The sequence below is a fragment of the Gambusia affinis genome, linkage group LG08 (genome assembly GCF_019740435.1).
Source record: "Gambusia affinis linkage group LG08, SWU_Gaff_1.0, whole genome shotgun sequence".
In the NCBI taxonomy this organism is placed as follows: Eukaryota; Metazoa; Chordata; class Actinopteri; order Cyprinodontiformes; family Poeciliidae; genus Gambusia; species Gambusia affinis.
This window is the reverse complement of record NC_057875.1, coordinates 267,666-287,649: the sequence shown is the minus strand read 5'-3', so window position 1 is coordinate 287,649 and position 19,984 is coordinate 267,666. Positions and strand designations below refer to the sequence as shown.

The following is a 19,984-nucleotide window of genomic DNA, read 5'->3' as shown; positions in this document are numbered from 1 at the left end:
TTGGAAAACAGCTAAAAGAAACTTCTGACTTGTTTGCCCGCATTACTCTGCAAGTGGAGCAGAAGACCGTCAGCGTTACTGAATGTAAATCTACGGTGGAAAACCTGGAACTGAGGTTTGCTGCAATAAATAAAGAAAACGGAGCTTTGAAAGAAAAACTCTTGGAGGCTGAAAGATACAAGAACCTGAAGCTGTCGGAGAGCAAGAAGGAGAAAACCTCAGAGAAAAGAATCTGACCACAGTGGGCGGAGCAAATAGGAGATGTGATCGATACAATCCATCGATTCGGAAGAACAGAAGAGGGACGGACCCGTCAGGTCATCCTGCAGTTCACCAGGAGGCGCCACCAGGAGGCGCCACCAGGAGGCGCCACCATCGAGACCGTCTGGATAGTGACGAAGGATTCAGCGGTGTGCAAAGAGCAAGGTCTGTGTTTAGTTTAAGATTTTAAGGAAGATCAGCTGGCAAGAGAAGATCTGTGGCCTAAGATCACCAAGGTCAGATCCCAGGGTCAGGTGACCTTTACAGAGGTCACATCGCAGTGATCGACGGCAAGGGGATCAACGCTTCATCTCCCTTCTGAGGTTACAGATTATTCTGATTTTTACATCCTCCTATTACAGGGTTAAAAAAATCCACACCGTTTTTTCCTTTTGATATCGAGTTAAATCTCAGAGTCAAACTCTGATCTGAGCTCCAGAGGTTATTTCTGTTCAAATGAAAAAGGAGCCGTTTTAAGTTTAGTGAAGGTTGTGGATGCAGGTTGATTTTTCCATGTCAGAATGTAAAGGGGATTCTTAAACATCCCAGATTCTTTCCTTTTGTCATGTTGGATTCTCATCTTTTTGCCCACATGCAGAACACCACAGAGGAGACAAATAATCAGTAAAGATATTTTATTGAGGATTCAGGTAAGAGACGTCTGAAGGGACACAGTTCTCAGGAAACAGCTCACTATGAAGACAGCAGAGAGGTGGTGAGTTCACGGCCGTAGGAAAATGGAAACGGATTCATAAATGGATTGATCTTACTTGTGGTGTTGGCGGTTCTGAGCCGGGAGGGAATCGTGCTGGGTAGGGTTCAGATCTGACAGAGGGGTCTTCTCAACAGCTAGCTGTGGTGAGCTGATCCGGAAGAGGCTGCAGCGGAGGGCGGACAGGTAAGTTCTGCCGGTGGGAGACAGAGGAGCAGTCCGACTGCCCGTCAGGGTTCTCAGAAAACGGCTTGGTCCAACTGAAGAAAACAAGGAAGGAGCTTGGGCAACCAGTGGGTAACATCCACAGCGTCACGAAGTGGTAGGTTCCAGGAAACCAGGGAGGAAAAACCGTCTCACAGAGGAAACTCGGCGTCTGGATGAAAACACTTGAAGAGGAAAACAACAGGAATTACTCAGGAGGTTTCTCTAGGAATCAACTAGTAGCTTCGCTAAGGGGCTCTGAGTACCATTGCTGCCAAACACTCAGGCATCCGAGAACCGGCAGGCAGCTCCTCTTGAACTCCAGGGATGATGAGAAGTTGAGATACAGGTGGGTATGAGATCGGCACGCTCCGCCAGGAGGAGCAGCCTCTGGCGCCATCTGGTGGAAGAATAGTGGAACCGCAAAAGAAAAACCACAAGGACCCCAGATTCCCAACATCTTTAGTTCATTCTATCTTAACAAAACTTGTGGTATTAAGGTTTGTGTCTATTAAACATATCTTCTCTTTTGTTTTAATTTTTATGTCTTTAAAATCTAATCTCAGGTTTTTGTGGTTAAATGTAAGAGGCCTGAGAGAAAATGTTAAAAGGAAGACAATGTTTATGTAGAAACAAGAATCCAGATTGTATTCTTCTTTAGAAACTCGTTGAAAGAAAGAAAGAAAAAAATAATTTATAAAAGTTTTATTATCTAACTCTCTTTACAATTAACACAATTGTGGAGAAATAAAAAGATCTTCTGTACCAAAACATCTTGTACGTAGCATGTCTGAGTCTGTGGGGGTCAAAGGTCAGTTTGCTTTTGTTTATTTGGCGTTTTTTCTGTAAGATAAAACTGAATGATCAGAATTTGAACCTCCTGTAGTTCTAAGAGCCGTTTGGATCCCGGTGGAGCTTTTTACCGGGTCGGTTCTGTTGGGTCGCCGGTTTATGAGCTTCTTTGATGTTTCCTGAACTGCAGAGCTGATGGGTCACCAGTTAACTGACCTCTGCTGCTCTTCCTGAGCGTGGAGCTAAAACTGAGGGTTAAACCATTTAATCTAGTGGAAACGTTCCCCAATGAATCAAACATTGTTGCTTCACCTTCTGCTCCTCTGGACTCTGACACCACCTGGACCTGGAATCTACATCCTCCTCTGGACGTGGATCTACTGGGTTTATAGGCTTCACTTCCATGTCTTTATTATTTAACATCGTTTGTGTTAAAATAAAACAAAGTGTGTTCTGCTTTAGTGGTTTAGTTTTGTGTTGCTTTTGTTCAACACTCACATGATGGAGATCTGGTTGTTCTCCTGCAGGTCAGTGATAGTTTTACCTTCTGATCTGTCGGACATTTTTATTCAACATCTCCTGGTTTCAACAGGCGACCCGTCAACTGTTCAGCTGACAGAAAAAATAAACCGACCAATAAGATTCAGGCTCTGGCTGACCTTTGACCCCCACAGACTCACACTGATGTGCTACATACAATATCTTTAGACACAAAATAATTTTTTTTCTCCAGTTTAGTTAATAGTAAAGAGGGTTGGATAATAAAATAATAATAACTTTTCTGTTTGTATTTAAAGGAAAATCTCTCAGTGCCTCCAGATGTTCAGCTGCAGCTGCAACAATCCAGACTCTCAGTCACTTTGGACAATTTAGAATCAGACAGAAAATCTCCAACAGGGAATCAAACTCGTCTTGATCCAGACACAAACTGATTGAACTGTTTTATTGGGACTTTATGAGACAAACCTCCGAGAAGCAGAGCTGGAAGGAAAATGATCCGTGATTTCCAGATTCCTTTACTCTGAAACCTTAAATCAGAGCTGTGTGGGACTTAAAGGGGCAGCATCATGAAATCCAACAGTTGTCATGTTTCTCCCTGCAGTGTTGCTCTGACTTTTATGCATTAGAAATCCTTTAATCTACATGGCAACCATTCAGCCGCAAAACGCCTGGGTGGACTTTGCCCCGCCTTCATGACGCACTCAGCTCCTTCAGACTAGCCAGCAGCAATTAGCAAACAGCAGGTGGAACTGCTGAGCTGCTTCTCAGAACAGTGCTGGCAAAAATGTTAAAAGGTTAATAGAGGAGCCATGTTGGGACGACTTCCTGGAGGCGGAGCTTCAGGAAGAGTAGGAGCTTTTAAAGAGACAGAGGCCCAATTTAAAGGTGTTAAATCAGGAAGTATTATGTAGAGGATTATTATAACAACAGAACGTTGTTACCTAGGCACTCTATGGCTGGACAATACATGATTCAACTGGAGCGGTTCTGGTTCTGGTCTCAGAGGTTCCAGAGGTCCAGCAGCAGAACTGGAAGGTTCTGGTTCTGTTTACAGCCAGGTTCGGATCTGCGACATCATCCCAGCTCTGAACCGCTCCAAGAGCTCAAAATCCAACAACCTGAACTCTCCACCTCCAGGCTAAAGCATGGTGGTGGCAGCATGATGCTGTGGAACCTTCTGTTCTTCTCCACTTCCTGATTGTTTGTCAGATAAATTCAGAGTTCTGAGTTGAATAAACAACATAAAGAGTTTGGTATTCGGTGAAGTCGTGGTGTCGGGTTGCAGTGTCTCTGATCTATGAGCTCTAATGACGTCGTCTGCAGTTCTGCTGCAGCCGGATCCGCCTGGGACTGCTCCGAAGCTCGCTGCCGTCCAGCGGCCAGCGGCACAGAGAGCAGGCTGGAGCCACGACACGTTAAACAAATCTGAGATAGAGGGAGGGCAGAGGGTGGGAGCGTGGTGGTGACGGACCGGGGGTGGGTGGTGGTACCGGTGGTACCGGTGGTCCAGTTGGCCCTTGGACTGGGTCAGACCCAGTCCTGCAGAGAGCGCTTGCAGTGCACCAAGGCCCGGGGCGGCTCCTTGTTCTGCAGAGTCCGGAGGATGGCGTAGACCAGAACCAGGATGCACAGGATGAGTAGCAGCGGCGCCGTCACCATGACTAGGGTCATGACCTTTGACTCGCTGTCGGCCACCGTCACCACCATGTTCACTTCCTGGTCCGGGTCATCCTCCGCGCTGCCAGGCCAGAGCTCCTGGTCCGGCCCGTGGCCCTGTTCGGTCGGCCGTGGGGGTCGGACCGGTTCCGTCCCCGGGTTCCGCTCGGTTTCTGGGTCCGGGTCCGGCTCGGGGTCCCCGATGCAGCCCATGAAGTCCTTCAGGATGGAGCGGGGGTAGCCACGGTCCGCCTCCGTCCGGCGGTTGTCGAACCTCCAGTAACTGGAGCCTTTGTAGAAGAAGGTGGAGGCTGCAGGACAGGAGAAGAAGAAGAAGATCAGAACCACGAGCCGCGTGTCCGTCAGGATGGCGCAGTTAGAAAAGGAAACAGAGAAGAAGAGAATTAAACGTATTTTCATCTGGTGCATGGGAATGAATCAACCATGTGACGCTACGTGAGGCTGCAATAAACAGGAAGTAGACGTTGGAAACAGGAAGTAGAAGTTGGAAACAGGAAGCAGAGGCTGGAAGTAGCAGGGACCAGAGAGAGAACTCCCTGGACTGGGAAAGTTGGCTACGTCAGTAAATCTGTTTCCAACCACCTCAAGCGAACGTAAAAACTTTTTTGTGGCATTTAGGAATTTATTTCTAATGTCATGGTTGGATTTCTAATGCACGTGAACAGCTGCTGATGGTGGCAGGGCCACAAGGGGTGCTGTTCACAACAACCAGCAGCGGTCCTGGTTTATCCACAACCAGTAGACTCAAGTCCCAAACGTTCATCATGTCCGGTTCTGTAGTCAGAACCGTTCTGACCAGACTCTGCTCCTCTACTGGTTCTGGTTTCCAGCTTCCTTCTGTGGTGGTTGAGGGCGGAGCTACAAACAGGAAGCAGTACCTCCGTCGTCGCTGAGGAAGGCTCCCCTGGGTGAGGCCGGGATCTTGCCCCACCTGCTGATGGGTTTGGGGAAGTTGCGGTCGGCGCTGCGCGTCTCCTCATTGTAGCGCCAGTACCTGCAGACAAGCAGCAGCTGATGACTCAGGGCGGCAGGAGCGTCTGTGGGCGCCATGGGGCGTACCTGTCGCCGCTGAAGAAGTAGGTGAACTCGTTGGGCTCCCACCAGATGGCGGTGTCGATCCGACGGACGGGGATTCCTTGGCCATACTGATGCAGCGGCTGAGGATAGCCGGGCAGAACGTCGGCCTCCCGGAACAACCAGAACCTGTCGCCTGGAGGACAGAGAGGATCTTACAGCCAGCCAGAAGTAAAGGGATAAAGGGCGCCGCCTAGTGGCCGTTTCTGCCAGTGGTGACATGCTGCTGCTGGTCATGTGACTCGTGACCAAAGAGTCTCCTTTCCCATTTTGCTTGAGATTTTTAATTGCTGCATTTTCATTACGCAAATTTATTATTGTAATTTTAATTTTCTCATTTCTGCAGTTAATGCAGCAGAGAAAACTCAGACTCCGTGATTTCCACCTGCAGCTCAGCTCCTCGGGAGCCACCCTGGGTCCCTCTCCTCATGTTGAGAAACCTTTCCACTGTGGCGTCGGTGAAAGGAAGCAGCAGAAAGTCTCTACCTTTAAAGAAGACAAATTTCCCGTCGTGTCGTTCGTAGGCAGCGTCGATGTCGTCAGGGAGGCCGTTCCAAAAGACGGAGATGGGCATGGGGTAGTTCTCCAGGACCCGGTTCCTCCGGACCCGCCAGAACCAGCGGCCCTGCAAACAGCCACAGCTTACTGCCCAGGTTCTGGAAGCCAGGTCGGGTTTTAGGGTCGGCTCTCACCTTGAAGACGAACATCTCGCCCCGCAGCAACGTCACCGTGTCAAAGTCTCCGTCACAGATGCTGGGCGGGACGTCTGTCCTGACCACCGGCGTGACCGGGTCCGGGTCCGGCCCGGTCCGGGTGGTGAGGGGCGAAGCCAGATGAGAGGTCGGCGTGGCCAGAGGTGGGGTGGGGCTCGGATCCGGCTGGGCTTGGGGATCCGGGTCGGTTTGGGTCGGGTCGGGGGGATCAGGTGAGGAGGATGTGGAGGGGGGCGTGGTGATGATGTCATAACGATGCTTGGGAGGAGAAGTGGGCGGAGCATCAGAGGCTACAGGAGGACCTGTAGAGCAAAACAGAACCTGAGGAAAGACGGACAGAACCCGACCCAACAGAACCGAACGGGATGCCTGCAGAGCCACATGCGGTCTCTTTGAGCAGCTGGTTGCTAAGCAACCAGCTGGCATCCTGCAGCTTCTGGCCGGTTGTAAACATGTCGGATCATACGAGCCAATAGAACCGGGTCGCCCCAGCAGGATGAGGAGAAAAACAGGAAAAATGCACTTCCTGTTTGGGGCGCTGGTGTGAATTTTCTCAGATTCTTTAAATTCTCTGAATCTGTCGCCACGTTCAGAATCACGTGAAGATGCGGTTCTGATCCGAGTCTTCTGTCATCTCCCCCATCTCTCTCATCTCCATTAGGATCTCTGATCTCTGATGAAGACTCCTGAGTGGTTCTGTGGTCTTTAGCTTCACTGGATCCGGTTCTGATCCAGGAATGTTATCTGACCAGAGGAAGCTGAAGCTGCTGTTGTTCACTAGCGAACAGATTCCTTCGAACGGTTCAATGCGGTCAGAACTGTTCTTTGTTTTTATGGCTTTGCTTGGTAATCAATGATGCTCTGCTTTCACGTCAACAGCCATTATTATTTTTATTTAATTTAAAATGATTAAATTAAATTAATACAATTGATAGAAATGGATTTATTATTTTTATATTTAATGGTGCAGAAAATTATTTTTGTTTCTGCTAAAATCACAATTTTTCTTTAATTGTGATTCTAAGGCAGGGCTGGGCACTCCTGGACCTCGAGGGTCGGTGTCCTGCAACTCTTAAATGTCTCCCTGGTCCAACACACCTGAATCCAAGAGCTGAATCACCTCCTAAGTGCAGTCGGGTTCTCCAGAGTCCTGCTAATGACCTCATTATTTGACTCAGGTGTGTTGAAGTAGAAATGCATCTAAAAGTTGCAGGACACCGGCCCTCGAGGACCAGGAGCGCCCACCCCTGTTCTAAGGCATAGTTGGACAAACAGGAAGTGGCGGGACGACGCTGTCAGTCTCAGACCTTGTTTGGAAATGTAAGTGAAGGAGGCGCTATTTCCAATATTATCTGCGTTTTCCCGTTTTTATTTCTTTTTTTTTTTTTTTCCCACCAGGGGGTCTTTTTGTGGCTCTAGTGTCCCTTATTCAACAGCAGGCTGACAGGAAGGAGGGAAGGAGAGGGGGGAAGACATGCGGCAAATGTCGTCGGGTCCGGGAATCGAACCCGCGACGGCCGCGTCGAGGACTGGGGGCCTCCAGGCGTGGGGCGCGCTACCCTCTACGCCACCGGAGCACGCCCCATTTCTTTTCTAATCTGTGATATATTATTATAAATTAATAGTAAATAATAAAGACGTTGTGGTATTCTGATTTAGTAATTTTATTGTATCAGTTGTGTTACGACCCCCAGGCCAGTAGAGGCAGTATCAGGCCCGAAAATATGTGACTAAGAAGCAGATGTAGAAGTTCACAGAAAGCTACAGAATTAGTTAAAAACTGTGAGCTGCGCTGAAATAAATAAAAGAGAGAAGTTTAAATAGATGCTGAGAGTGAAAATCCTTCATATAGGTGAAGATATATCACAGATTTCTAAAGAAAATAATAACGGGAAAAACGGATAATATAGGAAATAGTTTCCCCCTTCACTTCCGGAGTGCAATGGTCCCATTTCCAAATAAGGTCTGAGACTGACAGCGGTCCGTCCCGCCCCTTCCTGTTTTGCTGCAGCGAGGTGGACTTGGAATGCCGACCTCCTGACCTCCTGACCTCTTCCCTGCCTGCTGTGCCTCACCATACATGTGCTGAACCCCTGCGACGTCATCGGCATGCAGGCTGAAGTTTTGTGCGTCGCTCCACTGGTAGAAAGGAGCCATGATGGCGGCGGGGTTCTCTGAATGCTCCAGGCCCAGAGCGTGGCCTAGTTCATGCACTGCCACCAGGAAGAGGTCGATACCTGCAGCACAGGTGACAGAAACAAATGTCATCATGGAAACGTTATAGGACAGGCAGCCTGACCGCAACCGCCCAGAATCGGACCTTCCTGGTTCTGGGCGTCCAGCGTCCACGGCTCGTCGGCGTCGAAGTGCGTGTCTCCGCCCGTTCCCGGCCCGGGGTAGAAGGCGTGGGCCAGCGACCCGCCCTCCCCGTCGAACAGGGACATGTCTCCATGGAAACCAGAGGCAAAGAGGAGCATGATGTCGGCGGCGCCCCCTGCAGGTCGCTCCTGGAAGGACAGCGGCGTCACGCGGCTCCACACGCCAAAGGCCCGGCGGATTGCGTCGGAGGTCCGGTTCAGACCCAGCGAGGGCGGGATCCGCCGGTCCAGGATGCTGGCAGAGCAGGACAGATGCCATCAGAACCAGAACCATCAGAACCGGAACCTTTGGGCTGAAATGTGGCTCAACCTGAAGGATAGCCGCTCCTTCTCCCAGCGCTGACCCGTCAGGACGAAGCGCCTGGTCCTGACCCCGCCGGCCCCGCCCCCGCCGGCCCCGCCCTCACGCGTCCTGTCGGGGAGGGCGCAGCGAGGCCGCTGCATCGCCCTGCAGCACACACAGCTCAGCTCACATGTTTACATACACTTCACAGGCTGATATGCCAACAAAGACTGAACTCTGATGACATTAAAATGAAAAGTTTCACTTATTGAAACACACACCGCCGCTAATATTCCTGAATATAAAAGCACACCACACTTTTCAGATTTTCTTTGAATCTGTACCTTCAACCTCAAAGCTTTCCTCAGCTCTCTGCGGGTCAGTTACAGTTTGCAGTCAGAACAAGGAAATGTTTAAAAGGGCCTGTGAACATTGTGTTGGGCCTGTAGATGGTTGCCATGGTAACAGAGCTTACGCCAGCGTGGCGGCGTCCAGGCGGCCGGTCGGCGCCAGGCCGTAGACACGCTGCATGTCGCCGACGGCTCTGGACAGAATCTGGGCCGAAAGCGGGCCGGACATCTGGAGACCGGACCGGGACCGGGACAGGTAGCCGAAACGACGGAGCCACTCCTACCAGAACACACACACACACAGAGACACACACAGATACACACACACAGACACACACGCAGGGTTTCAGGTCACAGGCTGAACTGGACCCGGTTCCAGCAGCAGATGGTTCACATCAACATTCCTGTTCTGACAGACGGGGAGAAAAATTAACTCAGCAATCGACGCCATCAGAACCGAACCGGACCTCGAGGAATGGGTCGGGGGAAAATCCTCAGCAGCAGATCAACCAGATGTTCATGACTTCAAGACAGAGCTGGACCGGAAACGGTTCGGACTGGACTGGACCTTCCTGTATTACAGTGTAAGGGAACTTTGAGCCAAGGGCCGGAAGTGGGAACGCCGCTCTTACCTCCGGGTTGAAGTTTTCCTCATCAGGCGTCTCAGCGCTGCAGGAGACCAGCGGAACCAGACAGACCGACATGATGATGATGATGCCCATCTTCCTCTCTGGCCGCAGCTGATGTGATGAAGATGATGATGATGAAGGAACTTTGTCCATTAGACAGAGAGCGCTTCCTCTTCCTCCGCAGCCCGTCCGGATTCCGAACTCTGGAGTTCTGATCTGAAGTTGGACCGCAGAACGGTTCGGAGCCTCCGGCCCGGTCCAATCCGGGGATCAGCTGCAGCAGAACTCACATACCCCAACTGAACTGAACTCAGAGGAACCGGATCCTGTAAAGTTAAACAGTTCCTTTCGTCACCACGTACAAGTGGACCCGAAAGATCAGAACCAATCAGAACCCATCTGAGGTTCTGCTCCCACCGTCAGGTCACATTATTTCAACATCTAAAGCTCCGTAAAAACGACGGAAATACCCGAATAAAGTCGATCCGTGATTTTAGAGTAGGTCTCCTCCCTGTACGGCAGGTCATCATATCACATAATAAAGGCCCAGTCTTTGAAATGAACCCTCACCGGCCACTTTATTAGGTACAACTGGTCACAGAGTCACCGTTAAACCTGACCTCTCCATCCCTTCATCTTGGCGGTTCTGGTTCTGATGGTTCCTCCTCTGGTCTCAGTCCAAATATGCAAAATTGCAAATAAATGTCAATGTGAACAAACTGCTCAGACCAAAGATCCAGTTCTGTTTATTTCATGTTCCATAAAGCAGTGCGGTACCAACAACCCGGTTACTCTGTCGGTTCTGAACCTCAGTTTGACCATCATCATCATCACCTCCAGAGATGCTGCTTTGTGATTGGCTGAGTCCATAGACTGTTCTAAACAGGTGCTAGTGGGGGCCCGACGGCCCGTGCCCTAGTAGAACCGGTACTGGTTGATCACTGAGGGTTTTAAACTGCAGGTAACCGGGCCCTTTGGGGACCTCGGAGCAGTTGAATCTGGGTCTGTTCTGAATGGAAAGAACTTGATTATTCTCTGGTAAACAGCTTGCCATACATTCTGAAGTTGACCGAGAGCCGAGGCCGCCACCTGCTGTTCTTGTAGTAGAATTGCAGCGGTACAAACTGATTACTAAAACACTGGCAGAGTTTCTTTACCACTTTAATATTGGGTAAGTTATTAATCAGTTTTCTGTTGGCAAAATTAATAAAACCTTTTTGACCATTTACATGATGACTTTAACATGTCTGCCTCACTCTGGTCCGGTTCCTTCATCACAACAGATTTATAGTTTATTTTGGGGGTTTTCTGTATCAAACATAATTATCATTTTGGGTTTTGTGCATCAGTTTCTGGCTGGAATGAATCACATCTAGAACTTGAAAGTATTGAGTTTTATAAAAAGCTGCTGTGAACAGGAGGAAAACAGGAAGTGATGAAAGAGGGTTTATTGGAGCTTCTTGTCGTCAGGGGCCCTCGGGTTCGGGGACCCGCCTCCTGCCGGCCTTGGCCACGATGATGAGGAGGGTGAGGAAGAAGCCCAGCGTCCAGACTGCAGCCACAGGAAGAACCGCCGCCGTCAGAACATCTGGAACAAAGCAGACATGAAGAACAGAACCTGGAGGCGATGACAGACGAGGAGGAGGAGGATGAGCTCACTGGACGCGGGCCGGTCCAGAACCTCGACCCGGATCGGTCCGTAGGACAGCAGACCACGGCTGGGAAGCGGCCTGATGGCTTCCCGCTTGCTGATGGCGCCACAGCTCTGAGGAGAACAACTTTGTAAGTTCCGGGTCAGAACCGGGCCGGGTCGGAACCGGGCCGGGGCTCACCGGCAGGCAGGACGGCTGGTCGTCCCGCTCGCACAGCTGCACGCTGCAGTGCAGGTAGAACTCGTCGGGTCCAGCGGTGAAGCGGAACATCTGGAAGCGGAACCGGACCCCGGAGCTCCGGCCGTTGGGCCCGGCCAGCTCCTCAGCCAGCGGGAGGAAGGTCACGGTGGGGTCGACCACGCAGCTGAGGAAAAGGAGGAGGAAGGGTGAGGAGCCGCTTCCTTCAGCACACAGAGGAGCGGAACCGGTTCTGACCCGTTCTGGACGAGGCTGTGAAGCAGTCCGGTGGCGTTGGGCTGCGGGGACTGGCTGGCCCAGCAGTCATCGACCCGGAGCAGGAAGAAGTCTGCCGGCTCGGCCACGGAGACCTCCACATGCACCTGCAACACGAGGGCCAGGGGTCAAAGGTCAAAGGAGAGAGTTAAACTGCAATGTTGAATGTTTCACAGCGTGTTGGATTCGTCTCAAAGCTGCAGCATTAAATAAACGATGCGCGTTAAAACCGTCGATATGAGATCGTGGTGTTGGAGTTCTCCAGACCGGTTTATAGAAATTTTTGAATATCGCAGGATTTGATTTCTAGACCACAGCTGCAGAAATTTACAGCCCATTAACATCTTTGTTTTCACTGGATGCAAAGCATACCGATTCAAATCCAAGCAATGACGTGACTTGCTAATTACGCGTTTCTGTTTCGGCTGTCGCCTCCCCTTTAACTCGCCCGCGGCGCTCTGACATGCGCAGTGGTTTCCTCGGTAGAATCCCGCTACATAAATGATCAGAGATGGTGACGTGTGAATTCAGCAGCGCTTTGCTTTCCCAGACAGCGGGACCAGGTCCAACTTCTACAGTCACTTAGAAAAGAAGCTCAAAAGAAAGCTAAGCTCTGTGGACGTTATGCTAGCACAGCTAGCGGTTCAGGGACAAACTGTACAAAACGGCGTCACTCACTGCACTGAATGATTGTGCGGAGGCGTTGACTGACGTGTGGCATGTATGGGACAACGCTGTGACCAAAGTCCGACATTCATGAAGGATCCGATTCTCCTGAACGGCTCTTTACTAAGAACCACAGGACCGCAGCCTCACCGACAGCCCTTCTTTGTTCTTGTAATGCTCCGGTTCTCTGCAGGAACTATTATTTTATTGAATTCTACACATTGATATGCATTTAATCAGCAGAGCATGCTCACTGCTCGGACCGCTTTGGTCTCCTGTCCTGTGGCAGACGTTACAGCTCTGAGCTGCTGGGCTTCATGCAGCAGGAGAGAGACAGAAGGTCAGTCGCCTTGAGCTTGGTTCCTTCTGGCTTGTTGCTCCTCGGTCAGTGTTGGTAGTGGAGCGTTGTTTACCGTTAGCGCGTTACATTAACTGCTGTTTAATGGTGCAAACAGTGGTGGTTTCTGACATGGGCGCTATGGGCAACCGCCCAGGGCGTTATCATTTCAGGGATGGCAGGAGAACTCCAGATTGTTGCACAAAGCAGAATCAAGAGTTTGAATTGATAATGATTAAATATTTTTCAGGTCCAAGTGCTTAATATCTGGCTGTTTTGAATCTTTCAGATCAATTTTGATCATATTTCACATTTACTGAGTCATGTAGCGCGGGGCGCCGGTCTTGGTCTTGACTCGGTCTCGGGTTAGGTGCTCTTGACTACGGCACCACAGATCGGTGATCAGTATGGTAGAAAAAAATCCCTAGAAATTTAGTAAGTCGATTAATCAGTTATGAAAAAACCCCTTGAATCAAACATTTTGCACCCGAAATAAAACCTTGAAGTTTTAGCTCCACATTCTGGAAGAAGCCATTAGTCACCTTTTTCCATTCAGACAATCGGTTAATCTAAATTAATCGGACCGGAACCGGGTCGACTGCGTCTCCTCACCGGGTCCCGCAGCTCTATGGTCGGCGTGCCGCTGAAGGCCCGGCTGAAGCTGCTGTCGGCGAACAGCAACATCTGGATGGTGGCGTCCGTCTCCTCCACCTGCATCACCGTCTGGCTGATCAGCCAGAAGACCTACGTTACAGCTGGAGGTCCCAACTGGGGCGGGATCACCAGAATCGGTAAGGTTTTCTCACCTGGAGATGGGCCGGACCGGGAACGGCAGGCTGACCCTGCGGAGGGTCGGGTAGATGCAGGTGAAGTCCATTTTAATGGCCGGGTCTCTGATGATGTTCCCACTGACCTGAGGTTCTGATTGGACCGTGAGGGAGTACAGGAGGTGGGTCGAGTTCTTCTGCAACAGAACAGAAGGAGTCGGTTTGGATCACACCCACGGTTGAGGAAGGTCTGAAGCAGTGGAACTGGACCGGTACCTGCAGCGGTTTCCCTCCGCAGGCCAGGTACTTCTCCCTGGAGGTCCGGAACATGAAGAACGGCGTCCCGGCGATCACCTCCCTCTGGGCCCGGCACGACCGGTTCGGCAGATGCAGCGACTCCAGCGGGACCTTCAGGTAGGTGAAGAAATCCTCGGCGGCCCGGATGCTCATGAAGTCTCTGCCGCACAGGACCTTCACCTGCGCGCCTGCAGGGGGACGGACAGCGTCATGGCGACAGAAACCCGCAAAAAACCGCAGAGCGTGAAAAAAAAAAAAAAAAAAATGACTCGGGAACATCAAGCAAACAGAAGCGCCGCTCCACGACTGACGGGTTAACCAGGTTTATCCAAAATTAAAACTAATTTCCTTGGAAACAGCAGAAATGTTAGCCGCACGTTAGCCGGAGCGTGCCGCAAACAAAATAATCTGCGGGATTTTGACCCATGGCCACTAGCGGAACAAGTCAGGGTGGGGCTGGGGGCCGGGCCCTTTACACCCAAATAATAAAGCTCATAATAATTTAACTTTACAACATAGACATGCCTACAACAGCAGATCTTGCAGGTTTCTCCACCACAGAGAGCGACGATGTCATCCTGAAATCCATCAGACATGAAGAACAACAAACATCAGGCTGCTGGTCACTAATGATGAAACAACACAAATTCAAATCAGTTCACAACTACAGATGGGCGGCTTCAACGGAAACCTTAACTAGAAACTGGAAACGCCATACTGCCGTCTTGGTCAAAAACGCTCAACCCGAACTGTTGAAAGCGACCATAACTCAGCCGTCAGTCCCGGATTCACCGCTGTACCACCGACAGAGAGAAAAGCGAGGCGGCTGGGCTGATTCACTTTACAATCGGTCTACAGTTAACTCGCACTTTGTGAATAATGTCACAGTTGCTACCTGTAACCAGTCCGGCTCCTTCGCTGGGCTGCCAGTTTTGGCGGGTCTGAATCGCTGCCAACATAAAGTCCGGTTCGGTTCGTCTCCAAGAAGAGGAACAAAATATGCGTCCAGTTTTTGGCTTTTCCTTGCTCTCCGTTTTCCATCCTGTTCACTTTGCCTCTCCACGGAGCTCCACTCCTGTTAACTTAGTCTGTAGAAATGCTCTAGCTCAGGGGTTTTCAAAGTATGAAAGGGTGGAGTTCTAAAAACTCCACCTTCAGCCCCGCTCTGGCCAAAACCAGTGATGGCATAGTTACTTTGAAAAAGTAACTTTAATCGGACTACTGATTACTCCTTGAAAAAGTAACTTAGTTATATTACTGACTACTTGACTTGGAAAGTAACTAAGTTACTTTCCAAGTCAAGTAGTAACTAACTGCAGGATTAAGTAACTTTTTAGTTACTTTCAGCAGCTGCTAACCCTAACACTCCGCCTCCTGTGAAAATCACATTGATCTTTGCCAATACTTAATTGTAAGTTATTTTATAATGGTAACATCAACAATGTGTCTCCACTGATAAGGTTGAACTGAAGAGGAGATTGTACAAAAATAAAAAACATGAGTAATTTGTGTGGTCCACTGTTGTCTGGAAAACTCTAAGGATTTTAAAGCCCCCCGCCCCCCAGCCTCCAGATTCTGCTTACGCCCTGAGTTTGATGTCGGCACAGAGCTCCTCCTGCAGCTCCACAGCTCAGATGGCTGCGACACTTACCGTAATATTAATAATTATAACGGTGCTAGTCAGCACTTGCCATTATAACTATTGCCAACTACGGACACGTTTATTCGTGGCTGTTTTCACGTTTATTGCGCTGTTCATATTGGTCTCGATGTTTGTAGTTTTCTGGAGCGCAACGCGAAGCTCGATGTCATTGAGAGGTAATAAATTAAGTTGACATTAACAAAGACACAGCGGGACGGATCATCCTGGAAATGATGAACAGAGAGAGACTGACTAAAACTACCTTAATGACGGACAAATTCTGGGATTTATTATGAGTCTCTGATTATTTCCAACCCCAAATGAGCAACTTCACATTCAAAAAGGAGCCCAAAAAGGCGCAACCCGCCACTCATTAAATTTGCAAGTGACTTTAAAAAATGAAGCCCAAAGCCGTTTATAATAATCGGACTTGTCGACAGAAACTGAAAATAGTTCCAGTTTTTCCACCAACAAAATGCGCATCTCCCTCCATTGTTTACATTTCTGTAGCATAGAGACGTCGGTCACTCGACAAGACGAGTAGAGGAAATACGATTAAATAACAAAAGAAGATAGTAACACAAAAATGATTTTGATAAGTAACTGTAATCTGACTATTGTATTTGAAATAGCAACGCGTTATATTATTCGTTACAGAAAAAAGTGGTCCGACGTCAGTAACGTTACTGACATCACTGGCCAAAACATCCTCTAAGGTGGGAAACATTTCCACTGATCCCCGCTCCACACGCGCACCCCACAGTACCAACTTTTTCCTAAATCCACAGAGTTGATCGTGAGCGTAAAAGACGTTTCTCTCACATCAGTAGACAGCAAGCAGATAGCTTTTCCGGTTTACTTTTTCCCTCGCACCGCGCCTCCCCTAAAGTGCTCTGGCGCCCCCCAGGGGAGGCGCCTCACACTTTGAAAACCGCCGCTCTAGCTGGTGACAAGCTTTACCCAGAATACACTTTGAGACAACATGGACGATCCACTTGTAATTTTGTGTGTCTTAAAGTTAAATGTAAATAAAATAAGTAATTCAGCACAACATTCTGTTGTGTATTTTAAACCCACTATGTCACTAAAACCAGTTGGTCTGGTAAAGTTTTTATCAACCATGAGTCAACAATAACTGGGGCAGCCTACTATATAACCTACTGTGATACCGCAACAGAATTCAACTGAAGCGGTTTCCTCCTTCTCCAGCTCCCATCAGACTTCATAAAGGCTTGGATCCCTATAGCTACATTTTACTTCCCATCTGGGCCCCCCCAGGCCCGGAGCCCGGGCCCCCCCCCAGAGCAACCCGACACACCGCAGCTGCTCAACACCGGCAAAACCGGAGAACATGTCTCAGCCATTTGATCAGTAAGGAGCGGCCATGTTTTCTGTCTGCTTTTCCTGCGGGATAAACTGCGGCCGCTGGTTGGTCACTTGCTGACCAATGCACTGACAGGTGACGTCATTTCTGTTAGCCCTGCTGGACGGAGAAATCCATCCAGAACCGAACAAGGAACTGAGCCAGTGGGTCCAGACGAGACCGAACCTGTTGGCTCTGCTGCTGAATAAGAACCGACATGATTTTAACGGGTCGGGCCTTCAGAACCAGACCTCAGGTCCGGAGGAACCAGAACCGCCGGGAGATAAGCACGTACTGTGTCCGCAGTTCGGGCCGTAGAGTCCGGCGGCGCAGCGGCAGCTCCTCCGGTCCGCGGAGAGGACGCAGGTCCGGGGGTCGCTGCAGTTCTCCACTCTACAGCTTCCTGCTCACAGGAGGACGGGATGAGTCAATCCGAACCGGAAACCACACAGGAAAAACTTCTTCAATCCTTACCTTCAACTCTGAGGCACATGAAGCCGAAGAGGATCAGCTGAGGAAGACAGAGCAACATTTAACGCTTCACACTGCACAAATCATCCGGTTCCGACGGCCCAAACACTCACCTTCAAACCGAGCGGCGCCATGTTCCAGGTTCGATTCTGTTTTTCTGCGCTGACAGAGGTTCCGGATGCCGCCTCTCCTCCGCTCGTTTTCAGCAACTGCAATCAGACACACCTGGTTTCACACCTGCGGGCCGCGCATGCGCCTTAAACACCTGTTTGGCCTGTAAATTAGATATGTCCGATTTATTCATGCGCACTAAGAAATAAGTTAAAATAATAATACAGTTTGAGTTAAATAAAATGAAGAAAAAGAAAACAAGGTAGACATTATTCATATATAACCGCCAACAAGATTTTGAAATCAATATTTTATGATTATTTTTTTTCAGTAAAAACAACAAAAACAACAACAAAAAACCCCACAAGTTTGGACTTTTTCAAATTAAAGTGAACAATTGGACCTCATTAATTTTGGTCTCTGTGCTCCACCAGATCCGGTAACCAGTTCCAGAACCCGACCAGAACCCCTCAATGTAAATACCTTGAGAAATAATGAGATTTGGTTATAAAAACAGGCTTTACTGCCAAAAAATGTTTAAATGTTACAAGCCACATGTCATCCAGACGGATCAGAACCAGAGTGACATTCACCGTCCAGCGCCGGCCCACTGCGCTGATGGACGGAACCAGGCGAGGCCAAGACTGGAGAGTTCAGCTTTTTATTTTTCTCTGCAGCCTGTTCCCTCCCTAAACATGGTTATGTAAGCTGCAGGGTGTGTAAGCAGATAAAAGAGGCTAAAAGAGATGGAGAGAAAGACAGAATTCATAACAATAATTTTCCTCTAATCCGTAAAATAGTAAAAATAAATGATAAATTGAGTTTATCTCAGATTTTTTTTAAAGATATGTTCAACTAATCTAGATGAGCTTCAAAGTCTCTGACCTCAGTGAGAGTGGCGTAGTCAAAGCTCAGATTAATGGAAACGTTGTTTTCAGGTCACAGGAAATCTGCAGGGAAGGGACTAAAGTGGGTCAGAAATATTAAAGCCGGCCAACAGCCACAGGACAGAACCAGAGCCATCTGCTATCTGGATCAGAACCAGAGCCATCTGTTGGTACTGAGCAGTCCAGTTAACCAGAACCAGAGGTTCGGTTGTAACTGGATTTCTGGGCCCCGTTTCTAAAGTTACACAGTCAAAAATGAACAGCAATAATTTTCTTTATTTTACCTTTCATAAAGAAAAATGAGGCTGTTAATTTTCAGTCATATTTTCACCATATTGTTCAGACATTAATAAACATCACAGTTCCAACGTTCGCTGGCTTTAGTGTACAAACTAAATATTGAAATGAAGTATTTAGCTAGGAATTTAAATATTTAATTTGAAAGCTAAATATTATGACGTCATTTCTCCCTCTGACCAGAACCGAACCACGAACCCAGTCACCCCTCTGTTCCTGGAGTTTCATTGTTAGAGCGCCTCATGCTGGCCAGATCCTGTTACTACATGTCGGGTCTTCATGGGTTTGCATGAAAACATTTTCAGAAAAACGTCATGTTCACAGGAAGTTAAAAAACACACAAACAAAAAGTGGAGAAAGTGTAAAACTTTCAGGTTTCACCAGCAGGCCGGACGGCGGCCGCAGGTGGCCCCCGAGCCGCGTGTTGAGCCCCTCGGTGACGGAGTGAGTGATGCGCGGCCGCCCTGGTGTTGAGAAATGGCCGGATTCTGGCAGCGCTGCCATCGGCCTGATTCACAACACCAGCTGCAGCAGCACGTCTGAGAGGAGGTTCGGCTGTCGGTCCGGTTCCGATGCGCCTGCAGCAGCCAGAACTGCAGGGAGGATGAGGAGGAGGAAGGTCTGGGCGGGTTCTGATGGATCCAACGGTTCTGCTTCCTGTTGAAATGATTTATGATCTGTTTGTTCATGAAATATTTCTGCCTTTGCTTCCCTCAGGCCCCGAACCGGAACCGGCAACCATCTGCCAACCAGCAACACGCCGCAGATCCCCGCGCCTGCAGCAACTTGTCCTCAGACATTCTGGATGATTTACTGTCAAAAACAAAACCATGAAGAGTGAAATGATGATCTGAAGCTTTTTCTGACAAATGATTCGTCCGAGATTGAAGTTTTTTAAATTATCAGCCAATCAGCGACCAGATCTAAATCTGCTGCTTGGATCCAGAAAAATGACTAAAATCCGATTTAATTAGCAACCAGTTGATGAGACGGTCCTACAGCTCCAGCCATCTGTGATCAGAGACTTCCTGTCGGAAGTGGATTGGGTCAGAGGTTGATTAAGAGTCAGGATGTTTCATCTCCATGGAGACAGTCAGAGGTGCAACAGAACCAGCGTCCCTTTCTGCACATTTAGAACAGATTTCAGGTTTTCATTATTTTTTGAGTCAAAACAATTTTCAGACAGAAATAAAGATCAACATCTGGAACACGACGCGTTCATTTACTGTAAAACATTTCCGACCCACAGCCTGAACGCATCCTGCTGATTGTGTACCTACCACTTTTGTCTTCCACTCAACTTTCCATTAATACACTTGGATGCAAAAATGAATATGGAGATAACTGAACCGGCCTGCTTTATTATTCTTTAAGATTACTATAACTATAAACTAGATTTGGGGTTTTAATTGCTGGAAGCTGTAAAATAAACTTCTGAAATATTTTTGCTCCATCTGGACTGAAACG

At 48.9% G+C, this 19,984-nt stretch overlaps 2 protein-coding genes across 4 annotated transcripts; both read right to left on the bottom strand.

The window, feature by feature from the left end:
- Positions 1-2,897: 2,897 nt before the first annotated feature.
- mmp15a (matrix metallopeptidase 15a) lies at positions 2,898-10,313 on the bottom strand. 2 transcript variants are annotated; one of them, XM_044123827.1, is made up of 10 exons: positions 9,578-10,313; positions 9,071-9,225; positions 8,623-8,760; positions 8,255-8,547; positions 8,010-8,171; positions 5,914-6,236; positions 5,708-5,846; positions 5,207-5,357; positions 5,026-5,141; positions 2,898-4,437 (listed from the first exon to the last, which is right to left on the bottom strand). In XM_044123827.1, the coding sequence occupies exons 1-10, from the start codon at positions 9,725-9,727 to the stop codon at positions 3,998-4,000; spliced, it is 2,067 nt and encodes a 688-aa protein (XP_043979762.1). In that variant the 5' UTR covers positions 9,728-10,313; the 3' UTR covers positions 2,898-3,997. The 2 variants fall into 2 exon arrangements, with proteins under 2 accessions (XP_043979762.1, XP_043979763.1); XM_044123828.1 differs by lacking the exon at positions 9,578-10,313 and having other exon boundaries at positions 8,940-9,191.
- Positions 10,314-10,953: 640 nt separating this feature from the next.
- On the bottom strand, positions 10,954-17,982 carry zpd (zona pellucida glycoprotein d). 2 transcript variants are annotated; one of them, XM_044123832.1, is made up of 12 exons: positions 17,927-17,982; positions 17,737-17,816; positions 17,336-17,431; positions 17,226-17,262; positions 17,047-17,154; positions 13,726-13,934; positions 13,489-13,646; positions 13,295-13,409; positions 11,662-11,786; positions 11,407-11,590; positions 11,234-11,339; positions 10,954-11,162 (listed from the first exon to the last, which is right to left on the bottom strand). In XM_044123832.1, the coding sequence occupies exons 3-12, from the start codon at positions 17,354-17,356 to the stop codon at positions 11,041-11,043; spliced, it is 1,185 nt and encodes a 394-aa protein (XP_043979767.1). In that variant the 5' UTR covers positions 17,357-17,431; positions 17,737-17,816; positions 17,927-17,982; the 3' UTR covers positions 10,954-11,040. The 2 variants fall into 2 exon arrangements, with proteins under 2 accessions (XP_043979767.1, XP_043979766.1); XM_044123831.1 differs by lacking the exons at positions 17,737-17,816; positions 17,927-17,982 and having other exon boundaries at positions 13,489-13,643; positions 17,336-17,450.
- Positions 17,983-19,984: the final 2,002 nt, after the last annotated feature.

What these genes read in the sequence shown, in the direction of transcription:
- mmp15a (XM_044123827.1), bottom strand. Translation starts at nt 9,727, where the DNA reads ATGGACAAAGTTCCTTCATCATCATCATCTTCATCACATCAGCTGCGG. An exon ending in AAGGAGCGGCTATCCTTCAG is followed by an intron (nt 8,548 to 8,622) that starts GTTGAGCCACAT and finishes CTGCTCTGCCAG; the next exon opens with CATCCTGGACCGGCGGATCC. An exon ending in CTTCCTCAGCGACGACGGAG is followed by an intron (nt 4,438 to 5,025) that starts GTACTGCTTCCT and finishes CCTGTCCTGCAG; the next exon opens with CCTCCACCTTCTTCTACAAA.
- zpd (XM_044123832.1), bottom strand. Translation starts at nt 17,356, where the DNA reads ATGGCGCCGCTCGGTTTGAAG. An exon ending in CCATAGAGCTGCGGGACCCG is followed by an intron (nt 11,787 to 13,294) that starts GTGAGGAGACGC and finishes CTCGTGTTGCAG; the next exon opens with GTGCATGTGGAGGTCTCCGT. An exon ending in ACCAGCCGTCCTGCCTGCCG is followed by an intron (nt 11,340 to 11,406) that starts GTGAGCCCCGGC and finishes TGTTCTCCTCAG; the next exon opens with AGCTGTGGCGCCATCAGCAA.